The following is a 26,322-nucleotide window of genomic DNA, read 5'->3' as shown; positions in this document are numbered from 1 at the left end:
GGACACCCAACCCCCATACTATCAATGCAATGATACCCAATTTGGTCTCCATTTCAGAAAAGCTTAAAAAGTTTGTGAACATTTTTTTTCTCTCTTTCTGTTCATCAGATAGTGAAGAAGACATACACCCTCTCTTCCAAAGACATGCACCCTCTCTTCCGAAGACATGCACTCTCTCTTGCGAAGACATGGACTTCTGGTTGGACTAAATTAGGTAAGTTTAGCATTTATTCATCATAATGGTATCTTAAAGAAGATGCATAAGAGAAACTGAGAACAGTTGGGTATGATATATTTTCTTGAAATTGGGGGAGGGGGAAGGGGGTTGATGAATCTAATATTGCATTCCATAAAGATATTTTTGTATTCTTCGTAGTAATTGTGACAGGGCTTGTGTGAAATACAGCCTGTCATGATACACCCCAAGATGGCCACCGTGTTTCACACTATGATTTTATTGCATTTGGCTAAAACCTTTATTGAGAAGTTTTAACACTTTTTTTTCTATATTCTTACAACTCTTTCCCAATGATTATTGCTTATCACTTTATCACATTTCTTGAGCGTCCGGACAGGTTGGGTATCCGAGCAGACGATTTTAGAATTTCAATTTCAACAAGATGGCATTGATTATTTTATAAATCTCTTGAGAATTATTGCTTATGTTATTCCAAAATTATATTCATGATATTTTCTATCATCTAATGCAGAATTTTAGCAAAATTGAAAATAAAAAATAGACAGTTTACTTTTGTTAAGCCTTTGAACACCCAACCCCATCCTATTTTAATTTAAAATTTAATACAATATTATCTAATTTTGGTCTCCATTGTATGTAGAAAAGCATGAAAAAAGGTTGAAAACATTTTTTTCTCTTTCTGTTCATCAGATAGTGAAGAAGACAAGCACCCTCTCTTCCGAAGACATGGACTTCTGGTTGGACAAAATTAGGTAAGTTTAGCATTCATTCATTATAATTGTATCTTAACGAAGATGCGTAAGAGAAACTGAAAACAGTGGGGTATGATATGTTTGCTGGACATTTAAAAGATTTTTTTTTAAGGGGGGAGGGGGCTGATGAATCTAATATTGCATTCCATAAAGATATTTTCGTATTCTTTTTTCTGTATTTTGAAATACAGCCTGTCATGATACACCCCAAGATGGCCACCGTGTTTTACACTATGATTATATATCGCATTTGCAGGGCTGTCAACATTGCGGGAGACATTTGAAGATTCAGGCAGTGTTTTAGCTGCTAAGGTAGTACTAAAGCAAATAAATACAGAATAGAATAAATAGAATAAAGCCCAGAACTTTCCAAACAGCTGCATTAGCTGATACAAATGCCTTTATTCTTTAGAAATAAGCCATCCAAAAAGCTGCAGCAGCTGAAATAAATGCCTTTGTTATTTGAAAATAAGTTATTTCAAAATAAAACATAAAGATCCCTGCCAATACACCCAGTATTACAGAGAATTATTTTGACACTCAAACGAATACTTTTAAAGCAATAGATATCATTGTCCAACGAACAAGATATTTGATTCAGCTGTTGGAAGTATGCTTCATCTTTTTCATTCAAATCATTGTGTAAAATTTTGTTTTAGCTGCCTGTTTCACCCTGCCAAGTAAAATTTAAAATGTCTCACGCAGTGTTGGCAGCACTGCATTTGGCTAAAACTTTCATCGAGAAGTTTTCAACACTTTTCGCTATATTCTTACAAGTCTTTCACCATGATTATTGCTTATCGATTTATCATATGCCATTTCTTCTTTTTTCCAGGATCAAGAGGAAGATAATAAGGTTTGAGAATAGCAGCAATTAGCAAGTGTGCTACCCAAATGCTACCCACAGTCCAGCAGCACTTGTGTGATACATGATGTCGAAGCTGTTCTGACTAGTAAAGCCTGGCGAACTGGCTGAAGTAAAGCGGCCTCCATTGGACTGGACCCTCTGCATTCTCTGTCAAGAGAAATCGTCAGAATATCTTACCCAGCCTTGGAAGGGTAGAGGGCGAGGGAATCATGAAGCTAAAGGGACAAGTTATCAGTCATTCGCGACAAATCTGTTAAAATTTAAAGAACTAGGCAAAGTTCCTTTGAATGTTGTTCCTGAACAATTAGATGATGGGTCTGGCATTGAAGAGACATTACAAACGAACAAAGCAATGTGGCATACGACTTGCCGGAATATGTTCAGCGACTTGAGATTGGATCGGCAAATAGAAAAGCGTGAACTAGAACCAGACAACGGCAACAGCTGCAGCAGCAGAATTAAAGTGAGACGGACTAGTGTTCAAGACGACCATTCCACTGGACAGGATCAAGCTCTTTGTTTTTCTGTGATAAAGAAGCTGGAACTGCAGGATTGCATGATGTTACGACAACTGGGATGGACCAGACAGTTCGAAAGTATGCCACAGAGCTTCAAGATACAAGACTCCTGGCTAAATTGGCCCCAGGTGATATGATAGCACTGGATGCAAAGTATCACAAGACTTGCCTGTCGGATCTATACAACAGGTGCGTTGATTTATGAGAAATTGGTGTGAGGGGCGACCTGTGCTGATGTTTCATTGCCCAATGAAATATAGGTAAAGGATTATGGAGAGTTTTAAATGTTGATCACTGCCTAGATTGACAAAAAGTAGACACTGCCCATAAATCATGCGCCATGTTTTTATATCTCTATGGTTGTACTATTTTGGTGGGATGAATCATGATTTCAAATTAACTTTCAAACAGTTAGATATAATAATACAAAGTTTACGATCATAGGAAAAGTGCATATCAGTTTTTTTGGTTTTTTTTTGTTTTTTTTTTAGCACAGACCAAAATGTTCAAATCTACATAAAATGAGACTGCACTCACCATATCTGCAAATAACTTATGGTCAAATAGCAACTTTCTAGAAAATTAGTAAAAAGTTTTCCTCAAATCTTTTGTTTCATACCAGGCTTTATATCGTTTGATGCTGATACATGCGTTATCGTATCAAAGATCTGTGTGGTAGTGATATAAAACATGATATCAAATTTTTTTTTTCAAAGGAACATATAAAAGTTTGTACCCTCCCAGCACAAAATTGCAAAATTCCTTTTGTTGCTTAGGCATCGATAAATAAAAACATGTAAAATTTTGTGTTCGCTTTTGTATGTTTGTTTTATATATTTATGAATTAATTCAAAAGAATATTTGAATTCTAAACAGATATTTTAAGAATGTTTTAGACTTCAAACTTAACATTAATTTATGTTTCACATTCTCTCTATAGGTATAAACGGGTGAAAAATACAAGACGTCAAAGCTCTTCTGACAGTCACGACTCATCCCATAAAAGTATCGCACTTGCGGAGCTGATCTCTTACATTGATGAAAGGAGGATGGTTGGGCCTAGTGTTCCTGTCTTCCGTCTTGCCGACCTTGTCTCTGTGTACACAGAGCGCCTGGTGGAACTGAGTCCGGACAATACAGAGATAACGGTCAATTCAACCCGCTTGAAAGAGCGTCTCCTATTGCATTGTCCATATCTGAAAGCTGTGAGGCAAGGAAGAGATGTTCTCCTGACATACGACACTGCGATCGGAGATGCCATCCAAATGACATGCTTTGATGATGATGATTCTGAAGCACTACAACTGGCAAAGGCAGCTTTAATTATCAGGAAACAACTTTTCTCCCATGGCAGAAAATTCAATGGATCCTTGATAAATGATTCAGCTGAAAACACAGTTCCTATCAGACTGCTGGCACTGGTCAATATGATCCTTGATGGTCCGAGTATCAAGTCGCAGACCCGAAAAGATGGTTCGTCGACACGAGCAGCTCGAACCATTAGTGAACTCATAATATTCAATAGCATACAGGGCAATCGTGTGACGAAAGATGCATTTCGACATAACGCTGACAGAGAGGTCCCTGTACCGACTTACATAGGCCTGAAAGTTCATGCGCAGACACGAAATCGTGAGTTGATTGACAGCCTCCACAAGCATGGATTGTCAATATCATATGATCGGGTTCTCAAAATATCATCGTCTATTGCTAATGGCATCATCAATCGCTTTGAGGAGGATGGAGTAGTCTGCCCGCCTCAGTTGAAGAAAGATCTTTTCACGACAGGACAGGTTGACAACATTGATCATTATCCCAGCGCAACGACAGCAGTTGGCTCTTTTCATGGAACTGCCCATTCCTTATGTCAGCACCCCACTGAGAACAATCAAGGAACAGATGCTGACCCGATAGGTCTCGTTGACATGGAAACAGACAAGCGAATCCATCCTCTTCCTCTGGCATACACAAACATCTTGCCTGCACCATCCATGCCGAAGGAATACAAAGCACCACTGACGTACGGACCAATGCGACCAGATAGAGACAAGTTTGATGAAGACCGCAGTAATGAGAAACAAATGGCTTGAAAAGCAGTTATCTTTGATGGAAGAAGGAGACCTTTCGGTTGGTGATTTTGTGTCTTGGGCTGCATACCATGCAAATATGCAGATGCAACATACCTGTAAGCTGCCGACTACAATTTCACTGATGCCATTATTTCGTGAAGTATCACACTCATTTGCAACAATAATGCATTGCATGTATACCAACCAACAAGCAACACACTTGTTAAACCCAGGACAAACACCAGTATTGACGATGGACCAACCTTATGCCCTTGGGAAACAGATCCAGTGGCGATTCCGAGAGCGCTATGGTAAAGACAAGTATGTGATGATGTTAGGCCCTCTTCATATCGAAATGGCTGTCTTGAAAATGCTTGATGATTTGCTTGATGGGACTGGTTGGAGTAATGCTATCGCCCAAGCAGGAGTTGCTACACAAGGGACAGCGGATAGTTTCATTCATGCATCACATGTAGCAAGGACAAGGAGAGCCCATCAAATTACTGCTTTTTCACTGTACATTCTCCAAAGGTAAGCTTTCAGGAAGGAAAAAGAATCAGCCATCCATGAGGATCCTGTCTCCGAGGAGAGCTTCACAGAATGGTGTGAGCAGCGAAGCAAGTTCCACCCTATGTTTCGATTTTGGAGCACAGTGCTTGATCTGGAACTGACTTTGTTGGCATTTGTGCGATCGATTCGGACATCAAATTTTGAGCTGTACATGCAGACATTGTCTCAACTAGCTCCATGGTTCTTTGCGCTAGACCATATCCACTATGCCTGGATCCCTTGGATCCCTTGGATCCCTGTACACATAAAGGACATGACAAGACTTGCCGAGCAGTGCCCAGATGTACATGAACTCTTCATGCGTGGTACATTCACATCAAACAAAACTGGGAATCCATACTCTGCAATTGGTTTGGATCACGCGCATGAGCAGGTGAATGCTCAAGTCAAGGGTAACGGAGGAGCCATCGGTCTGACAAAAGATCCAGGTGCCCTACGACGATGGATGGTGGCAGGGCCGCATCTAGCCATGGCCATTGAAGAGTATGAGAGCAGTGCTGACAAGTCACCTGCGGATACTAATCCATCCATCTGTGCAAAAATCCTTTGCTGATGATGTGCGCTCCCTCGTTGCTGTTATGGATGAGTTGGGGAATCCGTTCATGGATCATAAAAAGGAATTGGTAACAATAGATTCACAAGAAGTCATGCCGCAGAAAGTTGTGGAGGGTATGGAGCAAGTTCACACCCTGGGAGAGAGAAAGTATCAAACCTTCATCGAGGAACGCCTCTTGAAAAACGAAACACCCATCAGTGCACCCATCAAACGAAATTCACTTCCGCTTTTCCGCAATCGAAAGCAAGTGGGTCCATCCAAGGAAAAGCAGACAATAATGGATCTGAAGAGCGACTGCGCATTGTTCTCACGACTATACATTGCCAGCCAGACAAGAGAGGGTGACATCAAAGAGTTCTTCAAGCATGAAAACCAAAAATATCCCCCATCACTTTCTTCGTCTGGAACACTTAAACAAGGAACCAAATCAGATCTGGTTAGATTGCTTGAGGCTCTCATCAATACTCCGTCAGCTGTCACAAACACTCCATCTACAGATGTGACAATCCATGATGGTGCGGCGCTTGTGCATCTGATTCCAGTTAAGGAATCAAAAACCTTCCCTGAATATGCACAGGAAGCATTCATCCCGCATATCTTGTTCGAACTTGGAAAGGTCAAGCGCGTTGATCTCGTTTGGGACGTGTATCTCAAGAACAGTTTAAAGCTTTCAACAAGAGCAAACAGAGGTACAGGGACAAGGAAGAGGGTGTCTGGTAATGTGAAGCTTCCAGGGAACTGGAAAAACTTCTTGCGGAATGATGACAACAAGGATGAACTCTTCCAATTCTTAGGACAGCAATGTGTTTCCAAGGACACAGGTGACAAGGTCATCATTTCCACCCTACTGGACTCTGTTGTCACCTCTAGAGAGGATTACACCACAGATGGACTTCAACCATGCTCGCATGAAGAAGCAGATACGCGGATCCTTCTTCATGTCAAAGATGCTATGAACTGCGGGTTCAAGAGAGCAATGATACGAACTGTTGATACTGATGTTGTTGTACTCGCTCTTGCCCATTTCCAGAACTTGCCAGACATCGAGCAACTCTGGATAGCTTTTGGAACTGGCAAGGATTTCAGGTACATTCCAATCCATGAGATTGCCCGTGCAATATCCCCAGAGATGGCCAAAGGATTGCTTTTCTTTCACGCATTCACTGGATGTGATGTAACATCCTACTTCGCCAACCACGGGAAGAAATCTGCATGGAAGACTTGGCTTGCATGGCCAAATATCACCAACACGTTTGTTGCACTGTCACGGCCGTGTACAGCACAACTACCAGATGAAGTTGTTTTAGAACTTGAACGATTCGTTGTCCTGATGTACTGCCGGACCAGTGATGAGACTCGTGTCAATGAAGCGAGAATGGAACTTTTCGCAAAAATGAAAAGAAACATCGAGAACATCCCTCCCACGAGAGCTGTCTTAGAACAACACATCAAGCGATCATCTTACCAGTCAGACCATGTGTGGGGACAATCACTTGAAATACAACCTCAAATTCCTGATGTCACTGAATGGGGGTGGGAGTCGGCCGAATCTGATGGTTTTGTTCCGAAGTGGTCCACCTTGCCCATCGCCGAAGCAGCTTGTCTTGAATTAATTTCATGTAACTGCATCAAATCTTGCAAGGGGAACCGCAAGTGCTTCAAGACAAAGCTGGAATGTACTGCACTTTGCAAATGTGGAGGGGTATGTTATAAGTAGGAGATCAGAACAGATAAAATGTGGACAGGACATCCTCATCTCCTATTTTTCATCTATACCACAAAAATCTCAACAAACATCTCATCAACAGTGCAGTTGTTCGCTGATTATTGGATCCTCTGCCAGAAACTCCAAGAGGTTAGCCAACATCCTTACCTGGGAATCGAACTGTCCAACACTCTTATTTTGGGAAAGTCAAGGCCTAATGGTTGCACTAGCGCCGACTACATGGTGGCCATCTGAGAATCCTCTGATTTTGACACAACCAACATTTTTCAAATCACCAAAATGGATATATATGTTTGAACTGTGTGCTTGTCTTCGTGCAAATATCAAGTATTCACAGGTTTGCAAAAACGACTATATTGTGGTTATATGGTGAAATGAGCTCATTTGAAATATGTTCAAAAGTATCAAGAACATAGGCATATCGTATATTGTCACCTATAGTGTAATAGCATGGCGGCCATCTTGAAATCTAATACTGCAGATGCAAGTTCTGACACTGGCAATGTGTTTCTAGACATCGAAAACACTTGGAACTCGTAGGTGCAATAGAAGTGGAAATATGGACAGAGGGTGTTTTGATTTCGGCAGCCATATTGGAATTCAAAATGGCGGCCCCAGAGGGTGTTATTTCTTAATTTCAATTTTGCAGACTTCTGATATAGATTTTGATAACAAGCAATAATTTTCTAGACCAAAAAAAAAAAAAAAAACAGGTATAGTCGTTTAGATTTAACTCCAAGGTGAAATAGCAAAAAAAAAAGGGGGACAAAACGAGCGCAAAAGTAATTTTATTTTGTCGGCCATCTTGGAATTCAATATGGCGGACCTCTGACATAGATTTTAATACTGCCATCATGTTCCTAGACACTGAAAACATGGGAAAAGACGTTTGAATCTCAGTCCTAGGTGCAATAGAACAAGAGATATGGCCAAAAGTATTATGATTTTGGCGGCCATATTGGAATTCAAAATGGCGGTCCCCAGAGGGCGCTATTTTTTGGATCCATTTTTTTCTACAATCCTCATGTATCATAGATACCATGTGCAAAATTTCATGCTTTCTTCAAAAAGTGAACGATTCTGGTGCTTAGCCGCTCTACTAAAATAATGTTAAAGATTATTAGCACTTATCAATACATACCGTAATCAAACAACTATTATAGGCATCAGCATTCCATCCTCATACAAGACCTGAAAAGAATGTAGCTTCGATTGCCCATCACGTAACATTCAGTTTAAAGTACCATCGCACGCTGTAGTTTAGTGGCTGAGCAAATATGGATAGCGCATGGCTGACGTCACCAATTTCCATTGATCCCGTGTTAAAGGTATTAGCCCACATTTGTAAACCTGCAGCAATTGGTCTCATAGTTAGCATGGAGTTTAGGTATGATTGTAGTAACACCTGTGCAAAATTTCGTTCCAATTAGTCCATTACTTTCATAAAAATAAGTGAAAATGCACCGTATGCATGCGTATAAAAACGCTCGCTAGCTCCGGTCCACGCACGTACTACATGCATGCGATACATGTGTAAGTTAATGTGCGTAGCTAGCCCGCGCTCGTAATTCGATTTTGGGTCGGGTTGACCCGGTTTGAAAATTGATTTTAAAACGATGATTTTCTCTCTTTTATCGAATGGTATAGACAAAGAGCAACAGGTGAGGTATGTTACTGTTATAACTTGTACTTAAAGTCATATTGGACCTGTTTTATGCAGTTTTGATTTTCGTGGGTTTGCAAATGTGGGCTAGTAGCTTTAAATTCACTATTGACTTGATTTTTTTTTTGTTCCATTGCACGGCTCTGATGTCACAATAACACACTATTGCCGCGCGTACTCATCAATCACAAGCGCGCTTACAAGGACGTACCTTTGTCACTTATTTAAAGGGGCACAGTCCACAGATATAAATAGGTAGATTGATCAAGCCCATTCACAACCCACGCGTAGCTTTTTAGCCAGTTGCGCGCACATTTTCATGCCGCCATTTTGATTAGTCTTTTGTTACGTCACGGCTTGCGATGAACAGGGCCGGTATTCCATAAACTTCTAAGACAAATTGCTTAAGTTTAAGCAATTTGTCTTAGATTTTTGCTTAGCTAAGAAAATCGCCCTAACGGTATTCCATAAACTGTAAGGCATTTTTCTTAAGTCGGGCGATTTGGCTAAGCAAAAATCTTAAATTCTGATGACGTCATTTGACATAAGCAAGATATTCATGTCATCACTGTTCGCAAACAGCTGCCCCGCGGTGAAAGTCTATGTATTTTACGTGTTTAAGCAACAATCGCAACTACCCTAGGCACCCATGGAAAAAGATACCTAGGCCTATTACTAAATGCACACTTTTTCAGAGGCTTTTTTTTTATATAGGAGCAACGTCTTCATATTACTCTAGGTCTCACAGTGTCTAATGTTAGAATGTCAGTAAACGGCCTACTTATTTAGTAGTAGGCAACCTAGACCTAACAGTTACGTGTTGTTTTTGATCTTTTCGGCCAAAGTTACGACCTTACAAGTGAGACTCACACCGCAATCACATCACACCACATTTCAAGTACGACACCGAGTGAAAAAAGAAACATCATGAAATCACGAGAATCAAAATCAAAGCGAGTACTTATGTTTACACCCTAACGTAGTTACTAGGCCCAGATAATTAGTCCGTACTCACCGATCCGGTAGAGCCGGAGAGGACGCTTTGTGACAGTACTCGCCTGACTCGATACACAAACTGTGATAGCCGCACGTGTATAAGCAAGCTAGGGCATACGTCTATGTAATGTAGTGGGTTGTGGCATAAACGTAGACTTTATTATCCGGGCGGCTATGTGCGTTCCTCTAGCTGCGCGCTCCACTCCGCCGCTAATGCGCGCTGAGAAGGAGGTCGAGGGCACGCGTAGTATACGCGCAACACATACAGTACCCCCCCCCCCCCCGATTCCCCCGTGGCCCATGGCCCACCGAGTTTCTACCGTATTGTTACTGTGCAAGTTCCCACGAGACGCACACGAGACGCTTCGTCAAACCCTGAACTCATTTCATTTACATTACTGATTACTGATGAACTTCTTTATTTAGCAAAAAGATGAAAAATCATGAGCTAAAGCCGCCATCTTTTCTACATTGTTATGCTACACCCATAATTTTTTCTTACTGGAACCCAAGTTAAGACAGCTCAATAGCTGTCTTAGATTTAGGGTAAATTTCTTAGACAAATGTCGTTTTGGAATACCGACGGCACATTTTTAAGAAAATATGCTTAGCCACAAGCCGAAATCTGTCTTAGCTAAGACAAAATTCTTAGCAAAATTCTTAGCAAAATGCTAAGACAAATTCTTAGCCAAATTTTATGGAATACGAACTTAAGCTAAGAATTTTATCTTAGCCAGAAAATAAGCAAAATTGCTTAGATTTTCTGACTTAAGCATGCTTATCTAGTTTATGGAATACCGGCCCAGGGGGAGGTAAAAAAGAAGAAGAAAAAAGTCAGCGTAGGCCTGCGCTATAAATATGCTGCAACTCTGCAAACCCTGTTCTGCGCACGCTAGCCGTGACGTAACAAAAGACTAACCAAAATGGCGGAGATCGCGTGCGCTGGCTATGCTTTCAGACCCCACTTGATCATTCTACCTATATAGTTCTGTGGCACAGTCCCGGTAGTGTAGAGGGCGCTGTTGATGATACTGCCGATCACCGTTAGCATTGATCACCGAACTAAAAGATAGTGGAATGCGTGTCCCTATTCCCAACATACACGAGACCGTGCAGCCAAATTACCGTGTTGCGTCGCCATCTTGCTAGGGCATTTTTTTTTCCTTATATGGAGTGCACGCTCAAGCAGGTTTAACCCTATTCCCACGGGGGGGGGGGGGGGGGGGCATTTTGCCCCCCCCCCCCTCGACGTTTCGCGTGATTATTCCGCAACGCGTGATGCTGTCGCCGCGACATTTTATGACTTTTTTCTTTCAAGTATCGCGCAACTTTCGAGACCAAATTTGTCGCTCCCGGGCATACCGTTTTAAAGCCACACCCCTTTGAAAAAAATTCGTCGACCCAAAAATTGCTCAAAAACGTGATTTTGTGTACAAATCCAATGTAAATTGTGTTTTTGTAATGAATTCATATAAAAACAAATATTTTTACTTTCAATAGCTGATAATGATTTATTTTAGCCTGATTATGCTTTAAAAAAAGTTCTGCGACAAATATTGACGAAAAAACCAACAAAAACAAAAAGTAAAAAAACAGAGAAATACATAAGAAATTCAATAAACAATAAAATACATAAGAAATAATTATGAAGCCGAATTTTTGCTTCAATATTATTGTTGTGGATATTGAAAAGAATATGTTCACCAAAAATTAGAAGTCTTGGAGCTTTAATTTTTTTTTTCATGTATAGGCCAAAAAAAAATTTTGCATAATTTAGCATAAATTAATTAATATAAAATACTTACATTAAAATTTGAAAAGTCTAACTATACATTCTTGTAGATTACATTGGCCTCTACCTTAGTGCAAATTTTCGCGAGGATCGCGCGATCCACGACCGAGATCTGAATGGGGGGGGGGGGCCAAAAAGGGCCCTCCCCCCCCCCCCCGGTGGTTTCAAGTCCCTCAAAAAACCCGTGGGATTAGGGTTAACATCTCTACTATCTTTGGTCAACACTTAGGCGCGGTCAGACTGGGCCATTGGTACGCGCGCAAGCAAGAGTGCGCCGTCCGGTGGCTAGTGATTATGACCTAACAATGCACGTTTGTACATGGTTGGATTCACATGATTCTGCTTGAGCGTGCACTCCATATAAGGAAAAAATTGCCCTATCAAAATGGCGGTGGTCACGTGAGTTAAACAAGTTTTGGTGGCTGCGTATTTCCTGGGTGAACACGCATTCCACTATCTTTAGTTCGGTGGCATTTTTACGAAGATTACCGAAGTTGAGCTGTCAGCTAGAGTAAAGTGCGTAGCTGTTGCTAAGTAACGTTGCCTTCGTTGTCTTCTCTGCGCATCGCGCAGTCTGTAGTAATGCCAGGATGCGTGCATATGTGCTTGCTATTATGACATCAAAACAGAAGTTTGCTAAAGTTGTCATCCCCCTCAGCCGAATCATGAGCCGAACTGTGATCAGACCACTGACTACAGTGAATCGGACTTCTTCAGACTCGGGGAAGTGGGCCAAAGCGGAAGCGCTTAAGAGGAGTCGATAGCGTAGGTCTCTATAGGAAACTTGCGCCGTGCGCCCGCCTACGCATTGACTAAAACACCGGGACCATGCACCTTTAATTGTCAAAAGAACTTCAACTGATCGGCTCGCGTATGCTTACACGGGGACTGTGACTCACGGTGCAGGTACTAATTCATCTTTCACGGAAAATGGTTGCCATTTCTCTGCTAAATTCAAGAATCTGTTGACGTTCGAGATTTGTATAAAACAAATAGTGCATGGTCGTTCCTCATGCAATGGAACAAGATTTCGCATTCGGTGAAAGATATGGCACTCTATTCAACTCAGCTTCGCCTCGTTCAAAAGAGCGCTTTTTTATCTATCTTTCACCTCGTGCGAAATCTTGTGCCATCGCACTTGTGACCATTTACTATTTTGTATATTATTGAAAAGAGAAAAACATAACTACATATAATATGAAACCTTTGAAGACTGCCCCTGTATTTGAGGAGTACCCATTAAGTTATTTATGAGGGATAAAGTCGTAAGTCCTCATGAAGAACGTACGCATTCGAACTGACGTATTCATTAATAATAGTTTCATAAGCTAATTCGCAATACAGGCGACTCTAAAATGCTTTGATAGACATACAAAATTCAAAATAAAAACAAACACGAATGAAAGCATTTAAGTACATACACGTATCAATACACATGCATACATATAACAAATAAGTACCAAGTTTTATAATCATTGGAAACTCCCTAAGGGACATGGTAATCGAAGCAATTTCAGAACGATGTTCCTCCGACCGAACCCACCTCACTGCGTTCGAGCAGTGAGTCCATCTTCTTCTCCATTCGATCGAACCTATTCTCCAGCTTCTTCTGCTCCGATCGCACTTTCGATAGCTCGTCGGCCACAGCCCCGTTCACGCATCCAGCGATGGTTTCCACTTTGTTATCGATCTTTTTCAGACGATATTTCATGCTGGTGAGGAGCTGATCGGCCGTGACTGTTTCTTGCATGAAGTCACCCTTGAATGAAAAGACGTGGTCCTGATAAAGTTAGGGCAAATGGTCATAGGCCTGTTTAAATATTATTATTTCGAATATTCTCCTAAAAACTGGAAACGTAAAGAATTCATGGCATATCTAGATGTATATTGTATCATTGTAAATGTATAAAAAAGACACAGAAAGTAATGTCTCTTGACACGAGTGCTTGATTGTATTGGACTTTTGGTCGCTATCATGCGTTTCATTCGTATTTGAACAGTATTTGTAAGAAAGTTGTCTTTGGTCTTTAAGGATGTAATTTGCACCATTAAACATCAGAGCAGGGACCTATAGGTATATGCATTTCACGTTAATATGTGGTTCTACAGGCCTTGTACACATTAAAACATAATTGACTTTATATTAATATTATCTATCCATTTAGATTTTACGTGTAAGGCAACTGAATTATGATGATATATATAGATAAACAAACTAACAGACGGGTGACCAATGAAGTCACACACAAAAATGCACAATTTCTGGAATTTTCGAAGATCCAGCATGATTTCGATTTCTTTTCTTTTTTTTAAAGAAATAATGATTTAGGATGGATCCAATGTTGGAAATGAGACCAAATAAAATTCCTAAGCGAGTCCCTTCTTTCAAATTACTATAAGAGAATAACTTAGTCTTTCGCGTCATATTTTATTGAGTTTCAACGAGGTAGCAATGTAGGCTTATCATATTGGAGGTCGATCTCTCCTGTGTGTGTGTGTGTGTGTGGGTTTTTTTGTCGACCTCCTTCATTTATTGCTAAAGATTTTTTTTTTTAATTTACCGTTCATTGTTGCGTCAGCAATATTGATTTTAAAAGAACAGTGAAGAATTTAAGATTGACAACTGATTGCACTCACATTTCTTGCTTAATATGTGTTAAAAATCACTTTTCATTGTTATGTCAGGCACTTTTGCTTGTAAAGAGTTATGTAATTGCCAACTGATTTCACTAAACTTTTGTTCTTCTCTAAAATGAAATGACTTTTAATATTGACTGAAATTGAGGTGTAGATGGTATATTTCAACAATTATCAATTTTTTGTAATATATCGCGGTCTGTGTGTGTGTGTGTGTGGGTGCGCGTCACGAGACCTACACCCACGAGTCATACAGCCCATGAGTTACACAGCTCACGAGTCATACAAGAGCTCGACACTCAGCAAACAAGGCCCATGAGACCGTGTTGTATCTGTCCAACTCTAGGCTGTGTTCACCTAGTGTCGAACTCATGGGCTGTATGACTCGTGAGCTGTATGACTCATGGAACTATTTTCAGTGTGGAACTTGTGGGCTGTATGACTCATGGGTCTCGTGGGATGACCCCGTGTGTGTGGGGGGGGGGGGTGTGTGTGTTTCTGCTGGACTCACGCTTGCGTCCTTCTTGCTACAGATCCTGGAGGCCTTCACTAAGTCGCGCATGATCCAATTGAAGACGCTACGCCATTTCCGCAGCTTCGCCATCAGGCGTCCCTTGTTGATGTAGACACGTTGACGCTGGATGACGGCCCGCCTCCAAATGCAGATCGGGAGGGTCTGCTGCACTTCCAGTACCATTTCCACCTGTTGGTGAGACAGTGACAGATTACGGAAACGTCGGCCTATCGATTCACCATGTTTATTAGAAAGTTTCGTTGTTTTCCAGCGCTCTTTATGAAGAAAAGGTGAGGTTAGATGCAGTAATTACATTTTTTTTCTGCGTCGTGTGTTTAAATTTGTTGCAATCGTTCAAAACGCTTTGAAACGTTGTATGAAGCGCTATATTAATGTACTTGTCATTATTGATATAAGCGACGGTTTTAGTGTTGTTCGAACGAATGATAATTATTTTTTGTATTTTTATTTGTATTTCAAACGTATATGTTCCTTTAGGTGACCGTGATGGTTGTCAGATAGTCTCATTATTTGATGATTTTTTTACTTAATTTTGTGCTCATACTGAATGAAATAATATCTTAGTATCTATCACCATGAATTGTTGATGGATATTTGTATGAAAATGAATGTATTTTTTCCTGAACTCGTGGAGTACGTAGCGGTAGTTTCCTTAGCAGCAGTCACTGATTTAAGTTGGTTGTAGTTATTGGTCTGTGTGAATTGAAAGTCTTATGCTGTGTTATGATGGTATCTTGGCGAATTTGTTGATGATAGAAAATCTTCCAGATTTATGTTCATTGCAGTACCCAAATTCCATGGAGGTTCGAATACATACGTTATTTGTGCTCCATACGTGCTCCATATTTCCCTATACCTGATTTTGTTATGGGGCCAATGACTTAACAAATTGACTGTTTTAGGCCCCCTCGTATTTCTCCTACTTTGTGAGATTATAGTCTAATACTATAAATAAACAGACTATTATGTTTATTTTTATATCGAGACAGGAAATGCATTCATGTGAAGATTTCAAATGATATGCATTTTGACTTTTTTGAACTGCATAATTCTATTTTTTTGTATGACATCCTTTCTTAATATGAAAATAGACTGATATTGAAAATATAGCACTAGTTTTGAACTTAATATACGGCTACTGTGGGTTTAATTGCTGGTGTTTCTTTTTAAGTTTTCATGTAATTTTTTTAGTCACATTGATTTGGTACTGGGATATTTTAGGGCAGTTATTCTCCATGCGTTTGAACGGTTTGGACGACTTTTCAAACATTTACTAAGTGTTTCATTGATTCTGATGCACCTATCCTTTCGTTGAGAAGGAAGTTACCTGCATTTTAAGACGATGTAACTTGGCCTTCTCTTGGATGGCATGAATATCATCAACTGCAAGACCGACCTGAAAGACAATTCAAAGGTAACACACACACACACACACACACACACATATATATATATATATATATATATATATGTATATAATATACACGACTTGAACAAGTTCTGTGTTGACGTTTTTGTTTACAGCAATATTCTTATTCCTGAGTTGATTAAGAAAAATGATATTCATAAAGCTTTAGCAAGATGAAGGTTCAATTTGTTAGCTACAAACAAGATAGATACATTTTTATTCAATATTTATATCCTTCACAAAAACAAATTTGTATCATCAGCAGAGATAATCAATAACATACTAAGAAAAACAACAGTCACAAATGTCCGTTTTGAAGATATAGCACAAACAGATCTAAAATGATACCTCGTATCCCATACTGTTACATTTCTCATTTTCATATTCTTCATTCTCTGTTACATTATAATAAGTATATTTTAGATGACTAACACAATCAAAAGCTTCGGATAAATCTAAAAGCATAATTCCTTTCAAAAGCCTCAGCAAAGAATTGTATGTTGCCAGCGGTATCCTCCTAGTGACATCTATACCTCTACCACGGAGCAAGTTAAATTAGTGTGTTTTAATGGATTTCCAAGAAGGCAAGTCAGCACTTTGAGACTTACCAGTAGATTCATCATGAGAATGGACATGACAACGAGGAAGACGGTTAACATGATGTATGTAGTTCTCCGGTAGAAAACAAAAGTCAAGAAATAGTCTTCCCTTCCATCCGCAAGAGTGTTTTCCGTGTTCAGGTAGTTCTGACTGTGGAAGATATCCGAGAAATCCAGCTCGCCGACCATCATAACAATGGTCTTGGCCAAAGAATATTCAACACGATGGAACGGTTCCTGCAGCAGTACAAAAGACAGATGTTGTCCTGATAGAAGAAGTCCCCATCGGGTGACAAGGGTACGTCATTTCATGAATGTACACAAAGGAAGCAATATCTCGTTCAGGGAAGACTGCACACATTCGTAAAAGGAGAGTTACGACAAATTTAATGAAAATGTCTCTAATCAGTCTCTAATCACTATTCTCAAAAGGTTATGTTACTAACTTCAGAAGAGTTATTGTTATATTGACACGTTATTACAAGTTTTCTAGTAAGATATACTCTCCTTTGCAAAATTTCAAAATAAATCGCATTCTTGTCTCCTATGTGCGCGGTAACCTTGACAACAGGTGACGTTATGTTGCTGCGACCAAGAATGCTATTCCGCTGTAGCTTGAGAACGTCCCGTTTACAATGGTTTACACGATTCAATAATGTGCAGACTATCATTGACTGTGTCAATTTTCCCGGCAGGCGCTTACCGTCGTTCTGCTGCTTTGCCTTTGTGGTTAGGTGCATGAAACTCCATCTTGAATGATTTTCTTCCCGAGGTGTGTTTACCCATAACCACTGTTTCAGACAGCAAATTATTTGCGACTCCAATGTTCGAATTTTCGCATTCACTGACAATCTTTGGAATATATGTCGCCGTTTTCATTTGATGATGAGGCAGGCTTTGGTGAAAATCAGTTGATTATTGAAATATTTCATCTTGAATAAATATTTTGTGTGACATACACCAGTACACAGTGAATTTTGGATCATGCACTTTTACCGTTGGTCCTTTGTCACTATCAATGAGAACTTACAAATAACAGTCGCTGGTATCGAAGTTTAGCATGTTTTCCGAATCCCGGTTTCCAAATTTTGATAAACTCTAACTGGGGTGGGGGTGGGAGTGAGTGGTGTTCCGTTTTGCTCCTAGTGTTGATCATGTTAATTGTTGTGGTTACTGTACCTGGTTCATTAAGAGAGCGTAGAAGGCGAGGGTGAAAGCCGCGAGGAAGAGAAGAAGAATCGGGAGGAACTTCAAGAAGGAGCGAACAATGTCTGAAAAGCCAAAAATCAACAATTGTCACGCAGTAGTCAAAATATTGATATATCGTTACTATCAGGTTTCATTGTTGTTTACTCTGTTCAATTCACATTTTCTTGTTTACATTATTTCTGTCATTAAAGAGCTATATAATTCAATAATCAATATATAAAGCCATAAAAATTATTGAAACATGCATGGTTGCGAGATGCTTCGAATGTAATTCAAAGCTTAACGCACATACTCAATTTATCATTGGACCAACGTGAATCCTTTTATTCTTCAATCATTTTGAAACATTCTGGCTTCTTATATACCTCATCAAACTCTGTAAAGTCGTTTTATTTAAAGCTCTTGTAATTGTTTGGGTTTTTTTTTTTTGGTACCCGTTAAAGCTCTACGATAAGCAAAACAAAATTACGCAAAGAAATGATCAAGAACTCGTATCCAGGTTCATTTAATGGCTCCTTTCTCACCTAGGAACATGATCACGTAGATCCCGAGTAACGGAACCCGCCGTATGAAGAGAATGAGGTTGATCCAAGCAAGGAACACGGCAAGCGCCCCACACTGCCACTGCCAGGCCTATACCAATCGTACACAGATATAGCAAAAAGAGGGGAGGGAGGTCTGAACCAGAACAAGTTAAGTTGAGTCTTCTTTTAAACGAGACAGGCTCGTTTGTACCAACAATCACATATTAAAGGTCAAGTTTGCCAATTAATAGCTGAAAGAGATTGGATAAGTGATAATGTTTTCACCATTAAATTCAGGACGCCGAACGACAATTACCATGATAACAATATTTGAAGAATTAGTTTCCAAAAGGCGCTAAATCCATCATCTTCAATGGATTTAGCGCCTTTTGAAAGCAAGCTTTCCATTTGCGTCTCTTTATCAATATTTCTCGTTAACCTAAGTGTTATTTTATATGATGATTTTATTTCAATCTCTTTATCTAAAGAACTTTAAAATCGAGAAAATTCCTCTGTAACTTTTGATTTTATTTCAGCTCGACTGTCACGGTGAGTACAGTTTACTTACTCCTCTGGGACTATTCATAACTTGCATCATGAGTGTCAAGTTTGATTAAACCCTTTCTGTGTCGGGAACTTTATGCAATGCCATGTCGTCTGCTGTACCAATCGTCATTCAAAGCATTCAAGGATTAAAAAAAAAATACAAATACCGATTACTGCGTTTGAGAATTATTTCTTGTTGAGATAGAATTGTACGTCAGCGGTGATTGTGCATTTGCTATGATTTTCTTTTCGTGCATCAGGGCTATGACATTCTCACCATCCAGATTTACCGTCTGTAGGTTTGTTTGTTTGTTTGTTTGTTTTTTCATCTTAAGCCCGCCGCACGCTATATGACTCACGAATATATACGACTGAGAAACTTAGGATCTGAAATAAACAAGCGTGTTTATTCTACGGCTACTGTGATTTATTTTAGATCCATAATCTCTCAGTCGTATAGTCGTGAGTCGTATACATGCGTGCAGAGTGTCCGGTGGGCTTTACATGAGCTTACCAGGCGTACGGTTATTCCGCTGTGAAAATCAGTCTTATTCAGCGGCAGAACGAGTAATAAGGCTAAAAGGTAGAGGGTCCACTCCATGGCATTGCCAAGAGTGAGGTACGAGAGGCGTTGAAGGCGCAGCTGAATGAGCTGTTCAAGGAGAAAGGGTAACAGATAGGAGATAAATGTTTTGGTATTTACTAAAGTTTGATTTTCAAAAGCAGCAAAAGCCTCACAAAACAACGAATGAATTCTCTCTCTTACACACACACACACACACACACACACACACACAAGATAATTTATACGAAGCAAGCGAATTCATTTTGATTTAAAGAAAAAGCAAAATCAAGGAAAGAATGAGGAATTATTACGACGTCCCTCATGTATGCCTCTGGAGGAGTCTACAGTGATATTTTTTTTTTTTTTTGGCCATCATAATATTGGCTCTCTATCAAGAACCTGAGCTGAGACCCACAATCTATATCACTGCCTTAAAGGCACATTCATTAATACATAAGCACATATTAATATAGAAATATTTATATTTTTACAATCATATGGAACGTTCATGTACTCTGATATACTCTGTCTCGACAAAATGTCAGAATGTCAGAAAAAATGTCAGAACTGTTTTTTGTTGATGTGGGTTCATGTCATTACACTATTTAAAATTTACCAGTAAATTCAGATAATGAAAACAATGCAAAATATTACATGTCCAAAGTCCCAAAGACACCTTCACCAATTAAAGAATGCACCTCTCTCTCTCTCTCTCTCTCTCTCTCTCAAAAAAAAAAGTCTTGTAGGTAGAAAACTCATTTCAGAAACTCGTTCTGTCAAAAACTTACTTCGCGGATGACGTTGAGAATCACAAGTATAATTATGATAATGAAGCCGGTTTTGCCGAAAAAGGGGAGTGTTTTCCCGGGGAACGCCGCCACCCAACGCTCCGTGCCGTTCTGGAGCCACGTGTCATTCGAGGTGACGTCGGGAAAGTAGTAAGTGGGCGGAACGACGATGATGTATCCCGTGAGCATGAAGACGAAGATGAGGTAGAAGAGCAGGGAGCCCAAGAAGAAGGGCCATCCCACTCGCCTAAGCTTGTGACTGAGGAGGTTGGACACCAAGGGGTGGGCAAGGAGCCTGGTGCGCTGAGCAGAGACCTTGATGGAAACATGGGTGGAAACTTTTCATTTCTAATACACAACCTTTACCAGGTGGATATACCTGTGAAAAGTCTTTGTTTAGACGAAGTTGTTTTTGGACGACAACTCTATCAATTGGTCTTGAATTAGCGCTTTCAATCTTTACTTGTTATCATCTCGGCATGGAACATGGAACTTATTGGTGAAGGCAAATCTCACTTCACTTTGTTTGGAGGCTGAAAATCTTTTTTTTTTTAATCAAGGGGGACATTAATCTGAACGATTCAAAAAATATGTGCAGCATTCTCATGAAACCATAATCTAGTATTTTAAGGATCTTTGAGCAGAGTTTAAGCTGAACTCTTTCCCACAAATTCCAGAACTAAAGTAAAACAAGGGAGCAGTGAAAGACGGAATTAAGGCATTGAATCTTTCGAATAGTCTACGGATTCTATTTCATCCACAATTTTGAAGACTCTTCACTGTCGAGGATTTTTTTTTTTTTTTTTTTTTTTTTTTTTTTTTTTTTTTTTTTTTTTTTTTTTTTTTTTTACTGGAGTGAGACGTATACGTATATCAAGTGGTATTCTGTTCGCACTCTGCGATAAAGAGATGACATAGTGCAGTAGCTCACCATGATATTAAGGGGATGGTTGGCAGCTATTTCCGCGGCCTTCTTTGTGTACGGCGTCGCATCTTTCCTCAGGTGTCCTCCAGCATCGTACGGGTTGGTCATCGCTGGCATCAGGTTCGTATCAGCTAGGATATTTCTCAGCGAGGCCCACACCGACCTTTTGATGTCAAAATCCGTCTTGGAGGCCATTTGGTCCTTTCGGTCCCTATTGTTGTTAATGCCATTGGCTTTTCCTCCTTCTTTTTATTTACAACGAAGAAGACACAATATTCTGATTATCGCTTTCCTCAGAGGCAATTGTAATTGATCAGCGGATTGAAGTAGCAGATTCAGTAAATTAAGGCATTTTTGTAGAAAAAAAAAGTTGTCGGATTTTTTTTTTTTTTGGGGGGGGGGAGGGGGTATTGTTGTTGTTGTTGTTTTTGCTAATTGTTGCAACTAATTCTGTATAAAGGAACATGTCAGATAGTGGTAATCACTTAATAATCAAATGGCATGGTGGCTAAGACTCCTGGCCCTAAATTGGAGGACCCGACTTCCAATCCGGCCAAGACTGGTGCTTACGTTCTTGAACAAGATGTTTTTACCCACAATGTCCCTCTCGACTCAGCTGTTTGGATACCTGGAAACGCTAGCCGGTAATGGCTGTGCCCTCTGGTAGAACAGTGCCAACACTGAAGAGGCTACCTCACGTAAAGAGGGCCATAATATTATTATCATCATTACTATTACATTATCTGGATTGGCAAATTTCCCTTTTGACAGGTATTGTGCGAGTCTTATTCCAAAGAAATCGACTTCAGATCGCTAGCAAGTGGTACATTTGCATGTCACAATACATTAACTCAATTGTCACCATTCTTATACATGTGGACTCGAGTACTATGATTGATGTCATATTTGAGGAAAATCATAAGTACGATTACGTGAAAGACTGGAGCGGTTTTTGATATGCCATAATGGGTAAGCTACTCAGTCCGAATCGCGCAGGTCACACAGTGCAAACTTATTGAGATCGGAGGATGTCTCTAGTATTTGGACATATCTCCATTATATAAAAATATGAAAAAAACATTAAAATGGGAATCAAAGAAAAGAACTGCGGGAGAATCACTAAGATTTTTAACACAGTATCGTTTCATGTTGGGAAACTTGGGATGCATCTTCTATCTGAAGTTTGACGTATTACTATGTTCCGTCATTCTATGGATGCAATGTAACATATGCTTGCAGAAAGGAAGCAATTTTTTTTTTCTTCTTCTTCTTCTTCTTCTAGTTAAGTCTGCCTCCTTCAATAGGCTGAAGATTCTTGCAAACTGCTTGCGGGCTTGTTACTGGTATTTGCCAAAGATTAAAATACAGCGGTGAAAACCTTCACTCCTACCGAACATGATGTAACAACGTATATCGTAACAGCGGAAACTGACAGAAAAAAACAAACAAACAAACAAACAAAAACACTATCCTTACCGTCAGAATCCTTCGGTTTCTGCCACTGAGAGAACGAATCCTCCAGGAGCTCGTAGTAGAACTCCACCCAGTAATTGGCATCGTTCGGCCCCGCCTCGGGATTGTGCTGAACGCAGAGATCCAAAATTCGCTCGGCCACGTCTGTAACATTTCGGGATAATATCATGTTTACATACAGTTGAGATAGAGTCATCATATTAATGTTTCATACTGATTCATCTACCAGTAAAGAATCAATCTACGACGGATGAGGTAGCGCACACAGACAGGAACTATAGAACACATGAAAATTAGGTCGAGATTGTGCAGCAACGTCTATCGTCAAGAAAATCTTATGGGGACGCTGTTCCACAAAAATATTACATATTTTTCAAACTTTATTTTAAGTGTACTTGAATTTTGTAATGGTATTGAGGAAGGTTGAACACTAAGTAAAAATTGCATTATTTCCATTGTATAAACGTCATTATATCATTATGAGATATGTGATTCAGACAATGTATTCGGCATTTCATTATGTTCAGCTATCAAAATTTTGAAAGACTAAGATATAACGGAAGGAAGGGGAAGAGAAGCGTAAATGTTATTGCAAACTGAACTAGAGAATAATCGAAATGTTAGTTCAGAAATGTTCCCTGGCCTCGACCTGTGATACCGGCTTCCCAGAGACGGAGTGGGGCTGGGGGCCGGGTGGGGAGGGGGGGGGGGGATTTCATAAGGATTGGAGCAGAAATCAAGCTCACCTGGCATGGTTTTGATGAGTTTTCTCATAGGCGTTGTCCTCTCGCCCGTCTCCTGGTCTGAGCTGCAGACCGACATCACTTCCCGCCAATTGTCATGACTCACTAGCAGGTTGACGATGTCCCTGACCGCGGAAATAATCATAATGTCGAAACCAATGATTTCGAAAAAAAAAACAACAACACCAACAGCAACAACAATGTCAGCAATATTACTAGTTATAGTGATGATTAATATAGGTTTTTTAAATAGATTGAGTGACCCAGCCTAATCTCTCCAGCGTTAAAAGTTGTCTGGATGATCATTACCAATACCATGATTACTACACTTTAACAGCTTTGAGTTCTCCTATTTCAAACGATTAACCAGTGCACTTCGCACGGTGTTTGTTGTCATTGATCTGATTTTTGAGGTGAAAATTCATGATTTGTTAAAGTTGACATGAAATAATCTGTCAATGAAAGGACAGATAAACTGCGAATGAAAAGAGGATGAGGTGAAGACAAACTCGCCGCACTAGCACGCGTTCTTCATTGACCTGCAAACTATTCATATGGACTGACTATATTTTCGTCTTTAGATATTAGGTCACAAAGAACACATTTCATCCATGCATAATAAGTTTGCAGTCATACACAGGAGTGCGATTACAGCAGTTCATTCATGTTTCAAATCATGGTTTCTTTTAACATATTTCCGTGGTAAATCGTGCTTTACAGTGAGATCCAGCGTGCGTACAACTCGAAACATAATACACACCGGTAATATCTTTATGTAATAATTATAATAAAATGAAAATGTGCATGTGATAGACTTTATGTGAGTGTCTGTAAATGCGAGCAATGTCGCGAGATTCCTTCAAAGGCAGTGCAACATGTAGCATGAACACATTAGGGAAAAGACTTTTGAGTTCAAAGTTGTTGCAAGCAAAGTACTTACACAAAATTCGTCTGAAACCGGCAATGGTTGTGGCTTGTCATTTTTCTTCATGCGTTTTTACGTTTATGAAGGCAGCTTGATCTTAAGCACTCTTCTTCGGGTCACTCTCTATTTTCTTTCTTCTTCTTTATCATAAAAAAGCCGTACGATGTAACACATAATCATAAGAACGTGTCTTTATTAACAAGTGCTGCCACTGTTTTCGTTCTTCTCTCATACGCCTCATCATCATCATCAATCTGACATACAATGTTAGTAAGTTAACCGAGACCTTTCCCATATTGACTTATTAGCAACTTGGTTTTAGAACCATAAGCAGACTTTTTATTTTGATAACTACTTATGATAGTGATTGTGATGAAGTTATTACATACTCATGGCCGTTGTCGATGGCGTGATCGAGGCAGTTCAGTCCATTTTTGTCCCGAAGAAGAATGTCGGCCAGCTCATTGTAGACGAGGAGTTTGACCATGTCGGTGTGACCGTTTTTACATGCAAGATGCAGAGGTGTCAGCTATTGAGAAAAATATTTATTCATATTTATTATCATTACTATATCATCTTTGTGTGTACGTGTGTATGTGTATGTGTGTGTAACAAATTCAATCTTTAATATCATTCATCGTAATTTTGCGTATTATTTCATCAACATGTTTTTATTAATTAATTTCTTGCCCATCATCAAGGTACATCAACATCAATTCTTCTTATGTGCTTAATCTCGTTAAATTACAAAGTATAAAAGAACAAAATATATATTTCTCTCACTTGAGAGACACACCAAAAATTCCTCTCCGTGAATTGATGCAAACTACTGACACTTTGTCACTTGAACAAAAAAAAAAGTCTATAGTGAACAATAATAATTAAGCAATGTTGTGGAGTGAAATGTGGCCGTTATGTCCACTTTCTGACGAGACTGGCAGAATAGAAGTTATAAATCCGTCTCTCTCTCTCTCTCTCTTGTTTTCTTTTAGCAATACTTTCGTATCGACAGACAATCGTGTGCCATATTTCTTTTTCTCCATAATTAATGAACTCGAGTGACGTCGTTAAACAGGCGTTCAAAAATTTGAATAAAAACCAGCAGCAAGCCGATTAGAAAAAAAAAATAGAAGTATTCTGGATCTGACAGACTAACATTCAAGGGCTCTCACTGCTCAAGGGACCCTCTGCTGGTGACGTCGATTCTAACACATAACTTTGCGGTATTATTAAAGTGACTGTACAGTTACTGGATGAGAAGAGGATTCAGGTTAATAAATTGTTTGATGAGATAATGAGAAATCTCTTATGAAGTATGATAGAGCATGTAATTTCAAGGACTCAATGTTTATTTGATAAAAATTGGCATTGAAATGGCTGAGACATCCAAAAAAAAAAGCGATCCTATTAAAATTTACAGGCCACGACTTTTATTACGATTTTTTTTTTCATTCTTTTTAGATATATCAGTCATTTAGCAAGCTGTTCAGCACAGATGTCTAGCTCACTCATAAACACCATGGAGGTTGTCTCACCTCCCTGTAAACACGGAGTGCAGGCGGGTAAAGGGTGCAAGGGTAGTGCCTACAAGACACATTACTCCAGAAAATTTAATCTACATATTTCTCATGCATGAACTATGCTACACTAAGTCCCTATCTACCAACATGGATTACCGTGTCTGTTGTGTAGGGCCTACTACATGTAATACCTAACAAGCATTGCTCGTATTTCAC

The 26,322-nt window shown here is 39.6% G+C and overlaps 1 protein-coding gene across 1 annotated transcript in view; it reads right to left on the bottom strand.

Moving 5' to 3' along the window:
- Positions 1-13,222: 13,222 nt before the first annotated feature.
- Positions 13,223-26,322, bottom strand: part of LOC140242585 (uncharacterized) — a 32,747-nt gene continuing 19,647 nt past the window's right edge. Inside the window, exons 12-23 of the mRNA XM_072322334.1 lie at positions 24,976-25,115; positions 23,665-23,786; positions 22,913-23,062; positions 21,452-21,690; positions 20,521-20,835; positions 19,682-19,819; positions 18,622-18,730; positions 18,068-18,159; positions 16,898-17,125; positions 16,209-16,277; positions 14,858-15,049; positions 13,223-13,468 (exon numbers count right to left, since the gene is read on the bottom strand). Coding sequence (XP_072178435.1) covers positions 13,223-13,468; positions 14,858-15,049; positions 16,209-16,277; positions 16,898-17,125; positions 18,068-18,159; positions 18,622-18,730; positions 19,682-19,819; positions 20,521-20,835; positions 21,452-21,690; positions 22,913-23,062; positions 23,665-23,786; positions 24,976-25,115 — 2,040 coding nt within the window. The remainder of the gene's footprint in view (positions 13,469-14,857; positions 15,050-16,208; positions 16,278-16,897; positions 17,126-18,067; positions 18,160-18,621; positions 18,731-19,681; positions 19,820-20,520; positions 20,836-21,451; positions 21,691-22,912; positions 23,063-23,664; positions 23,787-24,975; positions 25,116-26,322) is intronic.

The sequence above is a fragment of the Diadema setosum genome, chromosome 19 (genome assembly GCF_964275005.1).
Source record: "Diadema setosum chromosome 19, eeDiaSeto1, whole genome shotgun sequence".
In the NCBI taxonomy this organism is placed as follows: Eukaryota; Metazoa; Echinodermata; class Echinoidea; order Diadematoida; family Diadematidae; genus Diadema; species Diadema setosum.
Note: the sequence above shows the minus strand (reverse complement) of the source record. Positions and strands in the feature narration are given on the sequence as shown.